The sequence below is a fragment of the Nicotiana attenuata genome, unplaced genomic scaffold, assembly GCF_001879085.1.
Source record: "Nicotiana attenuata strain UT unplaced genomic scaffold, NIATTr2, whole genome shotgun sequence".
Lineage (NCBI taxonomy): Eukaryota > Viridiplantae > Streptophyta > Magnoliopsida > Solanales > Solanaceae > Nicotiana > Nicotiana attenuata.
This window is the reverse complement of record NW_017670374.1, coordinates 346,843-367,479: the sequence shown is the minus strand read 5'-3', so window position 1 is coordinate 367,479 and position 20,637 is coordinate 346,843. Positions and strand designations below refer to the sequence as shown.

Genomic DNA, 20,637 nt, shown 5'->3' with positions numbered 1-20,637 from the left:
TACGCCGAGCTCGGTTCTGATTCCAATTCAACTCACCGGATCTGAAAACTATGGATTGTGGCGAAGGACGATGCGAATAGCTCTCCAAGCTAAGCGAAAGCTAGGTTTTGTAACTGGTAAGTGTAAAAAGGAGACCCTTAAGAAGGAATTGCATGAGGAATGGGAGACATGCAATGCAATTGTGCTCTCATGGATCATGAACACTGTTTCATCAAACCTAGTTAGTGGAATAGCTTATGCATCGGATGCATACCTAGTTTGGGAAGATTTGAAAGAGAGATTTGATAAGGTGAATCGAGTTCGAATTTTCCAATTGCACAGAGAAATTGCAACAATTTCGCAGGGAATTGATTCTGTTGACTCATATTTTACTAGACTGAAGGAGATGTGGTTGGAATATGATGCCTTGGTTCCCACACCAGGTTGTGATTGTGCTAAATCTAAGGACTACATTGAGCACCTTCATCGCCAAAGGTTACTTCATTTATCAGTGGTTTGAATGAGACCTATGAACAAGCAAGGAGACAGATTTTGATGAAAACTTTTGAACCAACCTTGAACCAAGCTTATGCGTTGATAATTAAGGATGAAAGCCAAAGGTCTAATCTTATCCAGCCTTGGGAGCCAGAAGAGATCCCATTGCTATGCAGGCTGGACGAGGACAAGGCTACAAAGGAAAAAAACCATTCATGAAGTGTGACTATTGTAAGATGATTGGTCATTTGAAGGAAAATTGCTACAAGTTGATAGGGTACCCTGCAGATTTCAATGCTAAAAGAAAGGTTGTGGCCAATTGTGCAACTGACAATGCAGGGCATGAGGAACATCCACATGCAGGTGGTGGAAAGGCACACAATGATGATCCTGCAGGAGGACACTTCTTTACTGAGAGCCTATACAAACAAATTCTGAACATGCTGAATAAGGATACCACAGTTCCACAAGTCAACATGGCAGGTATTGCTACTGCACTAATGACTGAAAATCCTTGTAGAGAATGGATAGTTGACTCTGGTGCAACTCATCACATAGCAGCTTCCCTAGACATATTGCATTCTAAGACTGAATTGAAAGTTGGTAATGATCAAGTTCATTTGCCTACTGGTGAGAAGACAAATATATCTCATATTGGTAGTGCAACATTTCTTCATGGTATGGAGATTAAGAATGTGTTATATGTTCCTGATTTCAAATTTAATTTGTTGTCTGTGTCAAAACTCACAAAGGAACTCAGCTGCTCTGTCCACCTTTATCATGACTTCTGTGTGTTTCAGGACCTTTGGAGTGGCAGGGTGAAGGGGATTGGTAAGGGAAAGGGAGGTCTGTATGTGGTGAAGGATAAACACATTGCTAGAAGTCTGAGGCAAGCATCAGTGGCAGCAGTTCAGAAACCAGCAGTAGATGGCATCTTTGGCACAAAAGATTAGGTCACACTTCTGTCAGTACAATGAAAAAAATAGATTTCTTACAGCTTAAAGATCTAGATGTTAATAAGGACTGTTCTGTATGTCCATTGGCTAAGCAAAATAGATTAGTTTTTCCTAGAAGTATTACAAGAAGTAGTAATCCTTTACAACTTCTACACATGGATGTCTGGGGACCATACAAGTTTCCCACACATGATAGAAAACACTACTTTCTAACAGTTGTGGATGACTGTTCCAGATATACCTGGGTACATTTACTACAATTGAAAAGTGATGTAATAGTTGTGTTGTAGAAGTTGATGTAGCTGTTAAAACTATTAGAACTGATAATGGAGGAGAGTTCTTTAGCAAACAGCGCATTGATTTGTTTGAACATTATGGCATTATACATCAAAGTAGCTGTGCATACACCCCTCAACAGAATGGGTTAGCTGAAAGAAAACATAGACATATACTAGACACAGCAAGAGCCCAAAACTTTTAGGCAACTATACCAACCAAATACTGGGGAGAATGTATTGTTACTGCTGTTTACATCATAAATAGGCTACCCTCTATCATTTTACAAGGCAGATCACCATATGAACTGCTACACCATCAGAAGCCTTCTCTTGAGCATTTAAGAGTCTTTGGATGCCTGTGCTATGCTACAACTATGCTACATGACAACAAGTTCTCAGCAAGAGCCAAATCTGCTGTACACATGGGGTATTTAGACACACAAAAGGCTACAGGCTCTTGGACCTTGCAACTAATCAATTTTTTGTTTGCAGGGATGTAGTTTTCAAAGAGCATATTTTTCCATTTGCTAAGTCCTCCTCATTGCATCCTGTTAATGCTCCTGCTAGGGGGAGTTCATCAGTTGATCATGAGCATGAACCATTGCAGGGACATGCTGGAGATCATGCATCTGAATTACTGCAGACACTGTGGTAGATAATGTACTTGAACCTGAACTGGATACAACTAATGCAATCCATGAAGATCATGATCATAAAGATGGTGAGGCTGATGCTATTTATGAAGATGATAACAACACTGCTGATGCTGTAGTATCTGAAGAAGATGCAGAAACCTTTGAACCTCAAGCATCTGAACCTTATCAGGATCCACATGATGAACCTGCAGAACCAAGAAGATCTGGTAGAAGTATCAAAGAACTATATGGCTACAAGACTATGTTACCAAGAAAAAGGCACATAGTGTGGCCTTATATCCTATTTCAGATTATTTGTGCTATGATCAACATTCACAGGCATGCAGAAGTTTTGTAGGAAATCTTTCAGCACTCATAGAACCACAGAGTTTTGTAGAAGCATCAGGAGATAAGAGATGGATTGAGGCAATGAAACCAGAAATCAAGGCATTGGAGGACAACAAAACATGGGAGATAGTAGACTTGCCCAAAGAAAAAAACACAATTGGGTCAAAATGGGTGTACAAAATCAAATACAAAGCTAATGGAGATATGGAAAGGTTCAAGGCCAAGCTAGTAGCAAAAGGCTATAGCCAAAAGGAAGGGTTAGACTACCATGAGACCTTTTCACCTGTTGCCAAAATGGTAACTATAAGGTCAGTTATTGCAGTAGCAGCATCAAAAGGGTGGAACATGTATCAAATGGATATGTATAATGCTTTCCTGCAAGGGGACTTATATGAAGAAGTGTATATGGAGATGCCTCAAGGTTTTAAGAGCCAGGGGGACACTAAAATATGCAAGCTAGTGAAATCATTATATGGACTAAAACAAGCTTCAAGACAGTGGAACATCAAACTTACAGAAGCACTTCTGGAGGCAGGATATAAGCAAAGTCTATATGACTTTTCACTGTTTACCAAGAGGAGAGGAGCAGATTTTGTGGCTGTGCTTGTATGTGGATGATTTACTCATCACAGTAAACAATGAGCAATTCATCCAGGAAACTAAAGATGTTCTAAATCAAAAGTTTAAGGTGAAAGATTTGGGGGAGTTAAAATACTTCTTGGGAATTGAAGTCATGAGATCCAACAAAGGAATCTTATTAAACCAAAGGAAGTATGCCCTACAGCTGATTTCTGATCTGGGGTTAGGGGCTGCTAAACCAGTGGGCACTCCAATAGACATGAATCAAAAATTTACTTCAGCTAAATTTGATGAAAATGTTGGAGTGTCTGGAGATGAGTTGATAAAAGATGTTACAGGCTATCAGAGGTTGATTGGAAGATTAATATATCTGACAATCACAAGACCAAATATAGTGTTTGCTGTCCAAACACTTAGTCAGTTTATGCAGTCATCCAAGCAATCTCACTGGGAAGCAGCATTAAGAGTTGTGAAGTATCTCAAACTAAATCCAGGGATGGGCATTCTACTAAGCAGCAAAGGTGAAAACAGTTTAACTTGTTATTGTGATGCAGACTGGGCTGCATGTCCTAATACTAGAAGGTCAGTGACTGGTTTCCTTGTGAAATATGGGGATTCATTGGTCTCATGGAAATCTAAAAAACAACAGACAGTATTAAGAAGCTCAGTAGAAGCAGAATATAGAAGTCTTGCTGCAGCTACTGCAGAGACAGTGTGGTTACTTGGATTGTTTGCAGAGCTTGGCATTCCAATTGAGCAGCCTGTGAGTGTGTTTTGTGATAGTAAGGAAGCTCTACAGATTGCAGCCAATCCCATATTCCATGAAAGAACAAAGCATATAGAGATCGACTGTCACTTTATAAGGGACAAGATCAAGGATGGGAAGATCAAAACATATCATGTAGGGACAAAAGAGCAGCAGGAAGACTTGCTTACCAAGGGACTTGGGAGAATACAACATGAGTATTTGTTGAGCAAGCTTGGAGTGCTTAACATTCTACACCCTCCAGCTTGAGGGGGAGTGTGAAAGGAGCTGAAGGAATGACAACTGGACATGTTAGTGGAGGCATTCATCCAGCTGTCACTAGTTAGTTAGAGTGGCTGAGGTGGTTAGTGCTAATTAGTTGAGAGATTAAATAGTGGAAGGTATACGTATATATGTGTATGATGTATCAGTCTCTTCTTCTTCTGTACAGAAATATACAAATATTTTCTTCTCTCTCATTGCCTTTGTTCTCATCCTCTCTACTGCAACTTCAATTCACTCATTGGAACCTCCATTAATGGAGGATGAGCTGTGATTGAACTCAGCTCAACTCACGGGATAAGAATACGTGTATCCGTGTATTTATTATCCACATAACAAGAGAATACTTGCATTATCATTCACTGAATCTGTGTGGCAAAGAAACTTACTTTGAACAGAAGCAAAAGGCAGGACGATAGGAGGTTGATATTAAACATTGATACAGCAAAAGCTGGAATCAATAGCTACTATTCAGAAATCAAAACCATCTGGGAATACATTCAAAGCATCGTGTTTGCCATTACCATAGTACCCAACAGCTACTTTCAATCTGTCAAGCTTATCTGGATGATAGTTTATGTGAACTAAAACTGGCTTCAACTTCTTCAGTTTCGAATCCTTTCGTACAGTTTTGAATAGGACCATGCTATTCATGAACTGATAGAAATCCACTATTCCTGAAAGCATAAAGTCCAATGTATCCAGGATATATGATGGAAAGGCTAACTCTTCATTGAAAACAGCTTGGTCTCAAGTATTTGGCTCCCGAGTAAGCCTTTCAGCAACGCGGTCCAAGAGATCAATTGCAGGAGTGGTTGGTCGGATATAAAAGAAACCCGAATTGTACACCCATATCCTCATTGTATGAGCGTATCGACCCCAACCCATATCAGGTTCATCAAAAACGTCGTTGTAACCATAAGTTGTTACGTTATTGTGACCATCAGACAATGACTCCACATCTGAATCCCGGTATAGCTCTCTTATCTGCTTCTGCAACTCTGCATTTTTCTCTGATAACTTCCTAATGTATGAGTTTAAGTTGAGTTTAACTTCTATGCACTAATAGTGTAAAATTTGTTACTCAATTAAATCATTTATAAGGTAATTACAAATAAATTGTCGCCCAAGGGTTTCGCCTAGTGGTCAATTAAGCGGGTAAAAATTGAGACGAAATATACCAGGTAATTTTTTTCCATCTGCCCAAGTCTTAGTGGAGAAAATTACCTCCTACTTGTCTGGTGGCGAGATATAGCGGGTACTCGATGGCATTGTCGAGGTGCATGCAAGTTGGACCAGACACCATCGTTATAAAAAAGAAAAGTAATGACAAAGAAATTTCTCTAACACGCATTAGTCAGTAACCTGCTAAAAATAATTAACTAACCCTGGCTTAATTACACTAACAGGAAAAAGTTACACCGTTGTATAGTGTTTATAACCACAAGTGCTTGAGCATAGAAGTAATAGAGAAATCAGTGCACAATCACTTACCAAAACATTATATTTAAAAAGAATGCGAGATTGATCAGCTGGTGGATTAGGAGAAAAGAACCCATAGGGATAAAAGAAAGCAAACTAGCAAAGACACAGCCCACAAGAACACCAACTGCAAATGCTACAGATATTTTTTACCCCATTTGGATTTCTATGAGGTATAATATTTAGCTGGAAGATCAAAACTCCAGACCCCAAAAAAGCTCCAAACTTGTGGTGTTCGATTGATTCTTGAAATTAGTCAAAGTCTACGAAGCTCCATTTTCTAGCAAAGAGAGCAAAGGTTAAAGTCAAGTAGTGGAAAGACTTATTGCATGGAGTAGCGGACAGGGTTGTTTGTGATTGAGAATGACCAGTTGGAGCTCTTGCATTTAAAAGAAATTGTGATCATCCGATAGGTCACTTTGAGTTTTAACCTTCATTCTTGTATTTCGAGACCTCGACTAGCTCCGCTTAGTGTTCTCTGATTTGCAAGCGCAGCCCGCGCGTTGTTCTGGAAAGTTTTTAGGTGAAAATTTAAGAAAATGTGAAATTTATCTTTTAAAATGGTTTGAGTTGACTACGGTCAACATTTTATATAAACGGCCCGGATCAGTGTTTGACGGTTCCGGTGGGTCGGTATCATGAATTGGGACTTGGGCGTAATGCCCGGAATCGAATTCGGAAGTCCCTAACTTGATTTAACGTAATTTGTCGAAAACTAGTAATGTGAAGGTTTAAAGAATTTCTAAGCTCGACAGTAGGTTGACTTTGTTGCAACCGGATTCGAATTTTGGTTACAAAACTTGAAATATGTTCATTTCGCCATTTATGACTTGTCTACAAAATTTGGTACAAAACGGAGTTGATTTGATGTGATTCGGACGTCCAGTTGTAAATGTACAAGTTCTTGAGTTTCTTTGAAAATTTCATACATGTTGATGTCCGATTCGTAGTTCTAGGTGTTATTTTAGTATTTTGATCGCGAGGGCCAGTTCATATGATATTTTTTGACTTGTGTGCATGTTTGGTTTGGAGTTAGAAGGGCTCGGGTGAGTTTCGGACACGTAGCGGAGTATTTGACAGAATCAGGATTCTGTTGGTTTTTGCACATAGGTCTCAGTTCTCGCAATTGCGAGTTTAGGATCGTATTTGCGATAGTAGGATGAACTATGTCATGTTCGCATCTACGAACAGAGTATTCGCATTTGCGATGGGGTGCTGGGGTGAGCTAGTTCGTATTTGCGATCAAAGTGGTTGCATTTGCGGAATGTCCCATAATCGCATTTGTGAATAAATCATCGCATTTGCGATGAAAGCAGAGGTGTGGGAGTTTGCTTTTGCGAGGACTTCTTCGCATTTGCGAACCCTAGGTCGCAATTGCAACATCAGTGACTCGACAAAAAGTTGAGAGACGGGATTTTAGTCTCATTTTTATATTTTGGAACCCTAGGCTCGGTAGGAGGCAATTTTGAAGAGGCAATTTCATCTACAAACTTTGGGTGAGTGATTCTAAGCCATTTCTAATCATATTTCATCAATCTATCCTAGATTTTCATGGGAATCACAATGAAATTTTGTGAAACCTTGTCAAGTTTTTGAAAAATAAGAAATTGAGTTTTGAGAGTCGATTTGGGCTCGGATTTTAAAACTAATCACATGTATGAACTCGTGGGAAAATGGGTAGTCGAAATTTACCATTGGACCTGAGTTTTGACCAGGTGGGCCCTGGGTTGACTTTTGTTGCCTTTTCGAGAAAAGTGTAAATATCTTAACTTTATCTATTGTAATTGATTTCCCTAGCATTGTTTGATAATACTGAGTCGATTTTGGTTAGATTCGATTGGTTTGGAGGCAACTTTTAGAAGAAAGGTCCCGGTTGAGCTTTGATTTAATTTCTGAGCGAGATAAGTGTTGGGTCTAACCTTGATTTGAGGGAATTAGGAATCCTTGAACTATATGTTATGTGAGTTACGTGTGTAATGGCGTATATGCGTGGTGACGAGTGTATATACGCTGTCAAATTAATTATTTCCATGCTTTTCACGTATTTTATGAAGTATCTTATTCCATGCCTTAACTGTTACATGCTTTAATTGCTTTTTATGGCGTAATTTGCTACTTGACATTAATTATTCTTCTATTGAGTTGTTCGTCCCTTCCATGACTCCGTGGTTAATTGCTACTTACCTTAATTGTCTTACTTGCATACCTTAATTGTCGCGTACTTGACTTGTCTTGTTGCTTTTGTATTACTTGTAGAAATCTTTTGATTAGTACGTAATTACTTTATTGTTTTGCTTTCATATTCTTTTATTGTAGAGATTCTTGTAATTGATCTATTGGATTGGTTACATTTATTGAAATGGTTTTAGGATCGGGTTGCACGCCGCAACGTTGTGATATGGTGGAATAAGGGAGAATTTTGATGTTGATTATGATGATATGGTGGAATCGGGTTCCGCGTCGCAACGGTTGTGTACGTAATACTTGTTATTGATAAATTATGACCTGGTGAAATAAGGGAGGATTATGATATTGATTCTGATGATATGGTGAGATGGAGTTGCGCGCCACAACGGATTGTATACGTGATTCTTGGTATTGATAAATTGAAATGGTGAAATAAGGGAGGATTATTTTTGTACGGTGGGATCGGGCTGCACGCCGCAACGGATTGTGTGTGTTGTACTCATTGTTATTACTGTGTTACTTTTTTTCCAGCATTTTATATGATATTCTGAAGTTTGATATGCTGGATTCTCTGATTGCGAGGATTGAGTTCTTTTTCATAAATTAACTGCCTTACCTTAATTTCCTATTTTCCTTCGTTATTATTATGTTATACAGCATATAGGTTATTGTGAGTGACCCGCCTTAGCCTCGTCACTACTTCATCGAAGTTAGGCTCGGCACTTACAGAGTGCATGAGGTCGGTTGTACTCATAATACACTCTGCACTTGTTATGCAGATTTTGGAGTCAGTCCTAGCGACGGTCAGTAGATTGCTCGTATCCGGTGCTTGACGGAGACTTGAGGTACAGCTGCACATTCGTAGCCCTGAAGTCCCCCTTATACATTACCTTAGCTGTTTATTTTGGTTCAGGCAGTTATGCTTTAATTCAAACAATTATTTGTAGTACTTTAGACGCTCGTGTACTCGTGACACCAGTTCTGGGATTTGTATTTAGATATCACTGTTTATCAGATTTATCTACTTTATTTCAGTTTATTTAGCTTAATGGTTTTCATTTGATTTGAATTATTAAAAATGGTAAATAACTACATCTTGGCTTGCCTAGCAAGTGAAATATTAGACGCCATCACAGTCCCTAGGGTGGAAATTCCGTGTCGTGTCAAGTTGGTATCAGAGCACTAGGTTGCCTAGGTCTCACGAGTCATGAGCAAGCTTAGTAGAGTCTGGAGGATCGGTAAGAAGACGTCCGTAGTTATCTTTCAGAGGGTATAGACTTTAGGAAAAATTTCACTTATTTCCTTCTATATCGTGTGATCTTATTGTATCATTGATGATTGAACCATTCTATTCTTGTTCTCTTGCAAATGATGAGAACACGCACAGCGTCAGTAGCCGGACAACAGTTGGAGCCCCCTATGGCAGCTACTGCCGGGGCAGAGGTAGAGGCCGAGGCCGAGGCAGAGGCAGAGCTCAGCCTAGAGCTCGAGCAGCAGCACCCACAGTGGAGCCTCAAGTGGATCTTGAGGAGGAGGTCCCAACTTAGACCGTACACGTCGGAGCAGCTCAGGTCCCGTAGGGGTTCATAGCCACTCCAGTACTTCAGGACACTCTAGTCCGCTTGGTGGTTTTTATGGAGAGTGTGGCCCATACCGGTGCATTTTGGTGGCACCAGCTGTCTCTCGGGATGGGGGAGGAGCACAGACTCCCTCTACTCGCACCCCGGAGCAAGCGGCTCACCTATATCAGACTCCAGCAGCCCAGCCAGTTGGGATGGTTCAACCAGTTATCGCGGCACAAACCGGTGATAGGCCCGGTATGTCTTTTGAGGCCTTATTGAGGTTAAGTTTACCAAGCTCTTCCCTATTCATTTCAGCGGCGCATCTTCTGAGGACCCATAGGATTACTTGGACCGTTGCCATGAGGTGTTGCGCAAAATGGGTATAGTTGAGACCAATGAGGTCGACTTTGTAGTGTTCAAGATGAGTGGTTCCGCCAAGAGATGGTGGAGAGATTATATGCTGACTAGACCAACTGGTTCACCTGCACTTACCTGGGATCAGTTTTCACAGCTATTTCTAGAGAAGTTCATTCCTTTCACTTTGAGAGAGGATTACCGCAGATAGTTTGATCGTCTTCACCAGGGTAGCATGACTGTTACCCAATACGAGACTCGATTTGTGGACCTAGCTCGCCATGTCATTATCTTTCTCCCTACTGAGAGGGAGAGAGTGAGGAGATTCATTGATGGGATCACTTTCAGTATCATGCTACAGATGGCCAAGGAGACTGGAGATGATTTTACTTTCTAGAGGGCTGTAGATATTTCTAGACGGATAGAGATGGTTCGTAGTCACGAGAGGGGGCCGGTGTCTGATAAGAGGCCTCGTAATTTCGGTGGTTTCACTAACATCTCATCTGGAGGCAGGGGTACTTTTGGTAGAGGCCATCCTCACATGCCATTTCAGTCAGCACTTTAGGCATCTCACAGTGCTTCGGGGAGTCGTGGTCCTTATGTATCTCATCCTGGACACCCAACCTACAGTGCCCTATCAGCTCCTATTAGTGTGCATCCGTTCCAGAGCTACCCCCGTGGTTATCCTGCCCGTTCAAGTCAGTTACAGCTTCAGCAGCCACAGCAGCAGGATGGTTGTTTTGAGTGTGGGGATACTGGTCACATCAGGATGTTCTGTCCGAGATTGTAGAGAAGAATACCACAGCAGAGTTCTCATGCCATGGTTTCGGCACCGGTTGCTTCACCGCCCGCTCATCTAGAGGCAGGGGTTAGGCAGCCAGAGGTGGAGGTCAGGCTGTTAGAGGCGGATGCCAGCCAACTAAAGGCTGTCCGAGAGACGGAGGTCAGGGTGGTGGGGCCCAGCCCCGATTTTATGCATTCCCAGCTAGACCTGACGTCGTTCACATGTATTGTTCCAGTTTTCCGTAGAGATGCTCCAGTTCTATTTGATCCTGGCTCTACTTATTCCTACGTGTCATCCTATTTTGCTTCCTATCTGGTTGTGCCTCGTGATTCTTTGAGTGCTCCTGTCTATATGTCCACACCTGTGGGAGATTCTATTGTTTTAGATCGTGTCTATCGCTCGTGTGATATTACCATTGGGAGCCTTGAGACTAGTGTAGATCTCCTATTTCTTGATATGGTAGACTTTGATGTTATTTTGGGCATGGCTTGGCTGTCACCTTATCATGTTATATTGCATTGTCACGCCAAGACGGTGACCTTATCCATGTCGGGGTTGCCTCGACTAGATAGGAGAGGGACTCCTAGCCGTTCTACCAGCAGGGTTATTTCTTATGTGAAGGCTCGATGTATGGCCGAGAAGGGATGTCTAGCATATTTGGCCTATGTTCGTGATTCGAATGTTGAGTTTCCTTTCATAGATTTAGTACCTGTTGTGCGTGAGCTACCAGAGGTGTTTCCTGCAGATCTGCCAGTGATGCCACCACATAGAGATATTGACTTCAGTATTGATTTGTTTTCGGATACTCAGGCCATTTCTATTCCACCATACCGTATGCCCCCCCCCCTCCCGGAGTTGAAGGAATTGAAGGAGCAGTTGCAAGATTTGCTTGATAAGGGATTCATTAGACCTAGTGACTTGCCTTGGGGTGCGCCCATGTTGTTCGTGAAGAAAAAAGATGGTTCAAGAGGACTGTATAGACTATCGGCAGTTGAACAAAGTCACTATCAAGAACAAGTACCCGTTGACGAGGATTGATGACTTATTTGATCTCCTTCAAGGTGCCAAAGTGTTTTCGAAGATTGATTTGAGGTCTGGCTACCATCAGTTGAAGACTAGGGCATCCGATGTCCCTAAGACGGTTTTTCGGACTCAGTATGGCATTATGAGTTGCTAGTGATGTCATTTGGGTTGACTAATGCCCCAGCAACATTTATGGATTTGATGAACCGGTATTGAAGCCCTATTTGGATTCTTTTGTGATCGTATTCATTGATGATATCTTGATCTACTCCCGTAGTCGAGAGGAACATGAGCAGCATCTTCAGATTGTACTTCAGCTCTGAGAGATAGTTAGTTATATGCCAAGATTTCAAAGTGTGAGTTTTGGTTAGACTCAGTCACCTTTTTGGGGCATCGGCTGAGGGCATAAAAGTGGATCCTAAGAAGATTGAGGCAGTTCAGAATTGGCCTAGGTCTACTTCAGCTACAGAGCTTAGGAGTTCCCTGGGTTTGGCGGGGTATCATCGCCAGTTCGTGGAGGGGTTTTCATCCATAACAGCCCCATTGACTAGATTGACCCAAAAGAGTGCTCCGTTCAGGTGGTCCGATGAGTGTGAGTTGAGCTTTCAAAAGCTCAAGACTGCTTTGACTACGGTGCCAGTGTTGGTGTTGCCCACAGGTTCAGGATCCTACACGGTGTATTGTGATACATCTCGTATTGGTCTCGGTACAGTATTGATACAGGATGGCAGGGTGATTGTACATGTGTCGCGGTTGTTGAAGGTTCATGAGAAGAATTACCCTATTCATGGCCTAGAGTTGGCAGCCATTGTTCATACATTGAAGATTTGGAGTCATTACCTCTATGGCATGTCGTGTGAGGTGTTCAAGGATAATTAGAGTCTAAAATATTTGTTCAAGCAAAAGGATCTCAACTTGAGGCAGAGGAGGTGGTTGAAGCTGTTGAAAGACTATGATATCACCATTCTGTATCATTCGGAAAGGCCAATGAGGTGGCCGATGCCTTGAATAGAACGGCTGTAAGTATGGGTAGCCTTGCGTATATTCCAGTTGGGGAGAGGCTGCTTGCATGAGATGTTCAAGCATTGGCCAATCACTTCGTGAGATTAGATGTTTCAAAGCCCAGTCGTGTTCTAGCTTGCCCGGTCTCTCGATCTTCCTTGTATGAGCGCATCAGAGAGCGTCAGTATGACGACCCCCATTTTCTTATCCTCAAGGACACGGTACGGCACAGTGGTGCCAAGCAGGTTACTATTGGAGATGATGGATATTGCGGATGAGGGTCGTATTTTTGTGCACAATATGGATGGGCTTCGTGAGTTTTTATTCTTGAGGAGGCCTACAGTTCCCGGTATTCTATTCATCCGGGTGCCACCAAGATGTATCAGAACTTACGGCAGCATTATTGGTGGAGGAGAATGAAGAAGGATATAGTTGCATATGTAGCTCGGTGTCTGAATTGTCAACAAGTAAAGTACAAGCACCAGAGGCATGGTGGTTTGCTTCAAGGCTGGAAATTCCTGAGTGGAAGTGGGAGCATATTACCATGGATTTTGTTGTTAGGCTCTCACGGACTCAGAAGAAGTTCGACGCAGTATGGGTCATTGTGGACAGGTTGACCAAGTCGACGCATTTCATTCCAGTAGCAGTTGCCTATTTTTTAGAGCGGTTGGCTGAGATCTATATACACGAGATTTTTTGTCTTCACGGTGTGCCGGTGTCCATCATTTCTGATCCAAGTACGCAATTCACCTTACACTTCTGGAGCGTCATACAGCGTGAGTTAGGAACATGGATTGAGTTGAGTACAACAATTCACCCCAGAGGGACGAATAGTCCGATCACACCATTCAGATATTGGAGGATATGCTTCACGCTTGTGTTATGGATTTCGGGGGTTCTTGGGATCAGTTCTTGCTGCTTGCGGAGTTTGCCTACAACAACAGCTACCAGTCGAGTATTCACATGGCTCCCTACGAGGCGTTGTACGAGAGGTAGTGTCGTTCGCAATAGGTTGGTTCTAGCCGAAAGAGGCTCAGTTGTTGGGTACCGATTTGGTTCAGGATGCCTTGGAAAAGGTCAAGATGATTCAGGATCGACTTCGCACAGCTCAATCTAGGCAAAAGAGTTATGTCGATCGTAGAGTTCGTGATGTTGTATTCATAGTTGGAGAGAGGGTATTGCTCCGAGTTTCACCCATGAAGGGTGTGATAAGGTTCAGAAAGAAGGGAAAGTTGAGTCCTAGGTATATCAGACCCTTCGAGATTCTTGAGAGAGTGGGTGAGGTGGCCTATAGACTGGCATTGTCATTATTTATCAGCAGTCCATCCGGTATTCGATGTGTCCATGCTCTAGAAGTATCACGATGATCCGTCCCATATGTTAGATTTCACCTCAGTCCAATTGGACAAGGATTTGACTTATGAGGAGGAGTCGGTGGCCATTCTAGCTCGGCAAGTCCGGAAGTTGAGGTCTAAGAGCTATCCTTCAGTTCATGTGCAGTGGAGAGGTCAGCCGATGGAGGCAGCCACATGGGAGTCCGAGTCCGATATACTAAATAGATAGCCACACCTTTTCACCTGTCCAGGTACCTTTCTATGCCTGATCAAGGACAAACGTTTGTTTTAGAGGTGGAGAATGTGATGACCCAATAGGTCACTTTGAGTTTTAACCTTCACTCCTATATTTCGAGACCTTAGCTAGCTCCATTTAGTGTTCCCCGATTTGTGTGCGCAGTCCGCACCTTGTTCCAGAAAGTTTTTAGGTGAAAGTTTAAGAAAATATAAAATTTAGCCTTTAAAATAATTTGAGTTGACTACGATCAATATTTTGTGTAAACGGACCCAGATCAGTATTTTGATAGTCCAAGTGGGTCCATAGCGTCATTTGGGACTTGGGCGTATGCCTGAAATCGAATTCGCGAGTCCCTAACTTGATTTAACATAATTTGATGAAAACTAGTAATGTGAAGGTTTAAAGAATTCCTAAGTTTGACCGTAGGTTGACTTTATTGCTACCGGGTTCGAATATCGGTTCCAGAACTTGGATCGGTAATTTGATAGTTCAGGTGGGTCCATATCGTCATTTGGGACTTGGGCGTAAGCCTGAAATTGAATTCGGAAGTCCCTAACTTGATTTAACATAATTTGATGAAAACTAGTAATGTGAAGGTTTAAAGAATTCCTAAGTTTGACCGTAGGTTGACTTTATTGCGACAGAGTTCGGATTTCGATTCCGGAACTTGGAATAGGTTCATTTCAATATTTATGACTTACCTACAAAATTTGGTCAAACAGAGTTGATTTGACGTGATTCGAACATCCGATTGTAAATGTACATGTTTTTGAGTTTCTTTGAAAACTTCACATATTTTGATGTCTGATTCGTAGTTCTAGGTGTTATTTTGATATTTTAATCTCGCGAGCGAGTTCGTATGATATTTTTGGACTTGTGTGCATGTTCGATTTGGAGCCCGAGGGGCTCGGGTGAATTTCGAACGCGTAGCGGAGTGTTTGATAGAGTTAGGATTCTGCTGGTTCAGTTCTCGCAATTGCGAGTTTAAGATCGCATTTACGATAGTAGGATGAACTCTGTCAGGTTCGCATTTGCGAACAGATTATTCGCATTTGTGATGGGGTGCTGGGGTGAGCTGGTTCGCATTAGCGATCAAAGTGGTCGCATTTGTGGGATGTCTCATGTTCACATTTGCGAGCAAATCATCGCATTTGCAATGAAAGCAGAGGTGTGGGGAGTTCGCTTTTGCGAGGACTTCTTTGCATTTGCGGGGTTCGCATTTGCGAACCCCAGATCGCAATTGTGACATCTGCGACTGGACAAAAAGCTGAGAGACGGTATTTTAGCCTTATTTTCATATTTTGGGAACCCTACGCTCGGTAGGAGGCGATTTTGAAGAGGGAATTTCATCTACAATCTTTGGGTGATTGATTCTAAGTCATTTCTAATCATATTTCATCAATCTATCTTTGATTTTTACATCAAAATCATGGGAATCAAATGAAATTTTGTTAAACCTTATCGAGTTTTTGAAAAATAAGAAATTGAGTTTTGAGAGTCTATTTGGACTCGGGTTTTGAAACTAATCACATATATGAACCCGTGGGATCTTAGGTAGTCCGAATCTACCACTGGACCCGAGTTTTGACCGGGCGAGCCCCCGGTTGACTTTTGTTGACTTTTTGAGAAAAGTGTAAAGATCTTAACTTTATCTATTGCAATCGATTTTCCTAGCATTGTTTGATAATATTAAGTCGATTTTTGTTGGATTTGATTGGTTTGGAGGCCAATTTTAGAGGAAAGACCCTGATTGAGATTTGATTTGATTGCGGAGCAAGTTAAGTGTTGGGTATAACCTTGATTTGAGGGAATTAGAAACCCTAGAACTATATGTTATGTAAATTACGTGTGTAACGGTGTATATGCGTGGTGACAAGTGTATATACGTCGCCAAATTAATTGTTTCCATGTTTTTCTCGTATTTCATGAATTAATTGTTTTAATTGTTACATGCTTTAATTGCTTTCTATGCCGTAATTTGTTACTTGTCATTAATTATTCTTGTATTGAATTGTTCGTCCCTTCCATGACTCCGTGGTTAAATGCTACTTGCCTTAATTGTCTTACTTGCACACCTTAATTGTCGCGTACTTAACTTGTCTTGTTGCTTTTGTATTACTTGTAGAAATCCTTTGATTAGTACGTAGTTCCTTTATTGCTTTGCTTTCATATTCTTTTATTGTAGAGATTCTTGTAATTGAGCTATTGGATTGGTTACATTTATTGAAATTTTTTACGGATCGGTTTGCACGCTGCAATGATTGTGATATGGTGGAATAAGGGAGGATTTTGATATTGATTATCATGATATGGTGGGACGGGGTTGCGCGCCGCAACGGTTGTGTACGTAATACTTGTTATTGATAAATAATGATCTTGTGAATTAAGGGAGGATTATGATATTGATTCTGATGATATAGTGGGATCTGGTTGCGCGCCGCAACGGATTGTATACGTAATTCTTGATATTGATAAATTGAAATGGTGAAATAAGGGAGGACTGTATTTGTACAGAGGGATCGGGTTGTGCGCCGCAACGGATTGTGTGTTGTACTCGTTGTTGTTACTGTGTTAGTTTTTTTCCAGCATTTCTTTACGATATTTTGAAGTCTGATATTCTGGATTCTCTAATTGCAAGGATTGAGTAGCAACTGAAATGTTAGGTACCATCATGGTTATGAGGATGTGAATTTCGCGTCGTGACAGAAATATTGCAAAAGTCAAATGATTTTATGTTGACTACGATTTTTGTAAAGATATTTAACTACAATAAACTTGTATAGTTATTTTTATATAGTTTTTAAATATATAGTACTCAGTAGTTTACTACAAAATAAAATATTAATACCAAATTTACACAAAAAAAGAGATGTACTAAACACTCATGTTAACATGTTTGGCCAAACTTTTAAAATCGCCCTATTTACCACAACACACGAAATCCCTGTCCTATACAATTATTATATTCTGTCTATTTTTGTGGATCAACAATTCATTAAAGTTCTTTATGCTTCTTCCTTTGTTTAGTTAAGTTCGACACAGTTAAATTTTATTAAGGGAATCCATTTATACCAATATTCAAAGCGAAAAAAAACATATTAAAGATAGTATGTATGTATATAACTATAAGTTCAAGTCAAATGATTTTAAAAAGATTAAAGTATATTCTAAGACGCGAACAATCAAATATATGAAGTGTGCACAAGGCATTTTTAGGATTTTTTTTTTTTGGAACCCGAGGAAAACCCGCAGCTGCTACAGCCTCTGCCCTTCGGGTGAGCATTCTGTGGTGAGCACTGGGTAAATTCCCCACTGTGTAATAGCCTGCAAACCATACATGGGATGTAAACGGTATTAGAAAAGCTTTGTGCGATAGGCTCAACCCAGAAGACATGGGGATCGAACCCAGATCAAAGACATGAGGATCGAACCCAGATCATCTGCACCCTCCCTCCAAACCAACCGGCCATCCCCGAAGGGACTAAGGATATATTGTTGAACTAATAATCCAAAGCGAAATGTTCGGTAGTCCAATGAGATTTTTGCCCTTCATATTAGCACAGAACGTCTAGAGAGATGGACAAAAAGCTTTTCGGCAGCATTTGCATGTAAATTGATGTGGAAGGTTGAAGCTAGCCACGTTTACCTCTCAGGTAAATAACTTTCATCATTTACCTAATTAATTAGCAGAGATTCAACACGTATTTTCCATGCAAAGCATCATATTTGCTATAAATACCATTAAAAATCGACTTCACCATCACATCCACTACTATTATATTCACCTCTCCCTATTCACAATTACTATAATTTCACTACTTGTTGTCATGGGGAAGCTTTCTCTTGCTGCTACTCTTCTCTTGTGCTTGTTAGTCGTTGCAAGTGCCAACACCGTCACCGCCACCGCAACAGAGGACGAGTACGAAAATCAGGGATCTCAAAGATGCCAAGAGCAGATCCAGAGGCAGAGGTTGAACCACTGCAGGTAGTGACGAAGACACTCATTGGAAATGGATGTAATCCAACAGTACTAATTCACAAAATTTTATTTTTTAAATTATATGCGTGTGTAGCTGTAAATATATCTTTTTCAAAAATAATCAACAATAAATTGGCACTACATGAAAATAATACAAAAGAAACATAAATTAATAGAGTATTATAAAATATGATGGTTATAGCAATTAGTATCACATTTTTTTTGGTAACTAAATTATTCTGTTAATCACCAAGTAGCAATTACAAAACTATAGCATAGCCAACACAGCTTGCTATTCTTCCCTATACTCTTCATACTCTACTACCTAGAAACATAAGCTATACACAAAAGATTTGTTTCTAGAAGTAACTCTAACACTAACAATATAAGCTATTTCTTTTGTAATCTGCTCTCATATCCTGCTTTTCTGTTCAAAAATACATCTGTTTCTCTCTATCCAAATGTGATAAGCAATTTCTGCATATACCACTCTAAACACCTGTGCATGCTGAGTTTTCCCTTTATCACATGAGATTGCCCATTGTAGGAATTGCTGCCAATTGACAAATCCCAAATATTGTCTATTAAGCCAGTTGCACATTTTACTCCATACTTGTGTAACATATTGTGGTACACATTGTGTGTCTAACACTAATCTTCCAGTTAGCTATTCTGTCACATGTCAACAGTCTCCCTTGTATCATCAACCACATTATAAATTTTGCCTTTGGCCATTGTTAAACATCAATGATTTCCATTCCATCCTTCTGTCATCACCAAGCAAATGCAAATATATTTGTCTAATCATGCTTTTGTTCTGAGTTGGTATAAACTGCCCAGTATCAAATTCACTTAACAGAACTTGAATTGTAACAATATAATAAGTCTAATAATATCACTTGCACAAAACATTGCTTACGTTACTGATTGCAGGATTATAATGACACTGCTTGAAAATAACAGTACAAAGTAAATATAAATTTGAGACAGGAAATAGAGTCTTGAAACCAACATAGTTTATTAGATTCAAGTTCACTTTCAGCTTAAAGTGTGAAAATCTTAGTCTGATATCACTTCGCACATAAAATTGGGTACAACTCTAATTGCAGGATTATATATATCTACACTGCTTGAAACTAATAAAAAATTAAGTACTATAAATCAACTGTATAAAATTTTGCGTAATATTGATTTGCAGGATGTACCTTTCAAGAAGCCGCCAATATTATGGCGACGACCTGAGCATGGTGACAGACGACGATGAAAGCAACCAAGGACAGCAATTTCTCCAACAATGTTGCCAAGAATTGAGGAACATGGACACACAATGCCGCTGTGAAGCCCTAAGGAGGATGATGATGCAGGAACGTGGTAGCCGAGGCCAAGAGTCTGAACGCATGATGGGGAGAGCTCGTTACCTCCCCCGTATGTGCAACATTCAGCCTACTCAGTGCCGCTTCTAATAAAACTGAATAAATTAAATAATGGCCTTTAAATAAACCACACCATCGTGTGTTATAAGGCAGAGGTTATTGCTTTGTCTAGCTAGCTAATCTGTTATTTTAATTTGAGGTTTGGTCTTATGGATAGCTAAGTATATGCAGAGGCTTCAATGAAATGAAGGAGACTTGTTTTGGATGAATAAATTTCTTGTTCCACCTTCTTCAACATCAGGGGCGGATAAAATGCCAAGTTTTGGATTCAACTGCACTATAGTAGCTTTGGCTCGAATTATTATATATATTGAAAAATTCATTATATAAGTACAATAATCAATTTTAAACCCAATAAATTCTTATATTCAATGAGTTATAATATCGATATTAGTAGTGGAGGTGGCATGTATCTCATGGAATTAGTTGAGGCGTGCACAATCTGACCAGGATATCACGATTATTAAAAAAAATTATCTCGATATTATAATTCCGATATAGCGACAATGGAGAATGATCATACCTCGATTTGGTTTCACGAACTCCATGCATCATGGTTGCAGTGGATCAGAAGTCCTGCGATGAGCTCTTATTGATTTGTTCCATTCTTTAATTATAGGAAAAAAGACAAATAAAGAAAAATATCAGGAGCGAAGGGAAAAAAACATTATATGATTGTCACTATATATAGTCAAAAGAACAAATCATTTCCAAGTAAAAATTTAATGTAAACCTAACAAATTGGGACAATGAAATAAAAAGATTTATGAAAGCAATGTCAATTAGTTGAGATTATAAGTTTTAGTTAAACTATTACGTTTATCTCATGAACAATGATTACTTGAACTAAGACAGACATGAATGGAGCACATAATAACAACAACTAACAAATAACCCAGTTTAATCCCATAAGTGGGGTCTGGGGAGATAATGTGTATGCAGACATTAACTCTACCCTATAA

At 40.3% G+C, this 20,637-nt stretch overlaps 1 protein-coding gene across 1 annotated transcript; it reads left to right on the top strand.

The window, feature by feature from the left end:
* The first annotated feature begins 18,090 nt into the window (after positions 1-18,090).
* On the top strand, positions 18,091-19,705 carry LOC109238542 (2S sulfur-rich seed storage protein 1-like). The gene is made up of 2 exons (XM_019405019.1): positions 18,091-18,248; positions 19,441-19,705. Exons 1-2 carry the CDS (start codon positions 18,091-18,093, stop codon positions 19,703-19,705), a joined length of 423 nt encoding a protein of 140 aa, XP_019260564.1.
* The last annotated feature ends 932 nt before the right edge of the window (positions 19,706-20,637 follow it).

Excerpts from the sequence above, each read along its gene's own strand:
- LOC109238542 (XM_019405019.1), top strand. The coding sequence starts at position 18,091 with ATGGGGAAGCTTTCTCTTGCTGCTACTCTTCTCTTGTGCTTGTTAGTC. Across the intron at positions 18,249-19,440 it reads CAGAGGTTGAACCACTGCAG|GATGTACCTTTCAAGAAGCC; the intron begins GTAGTGACGAAG and ends ATTGATTTGCAG.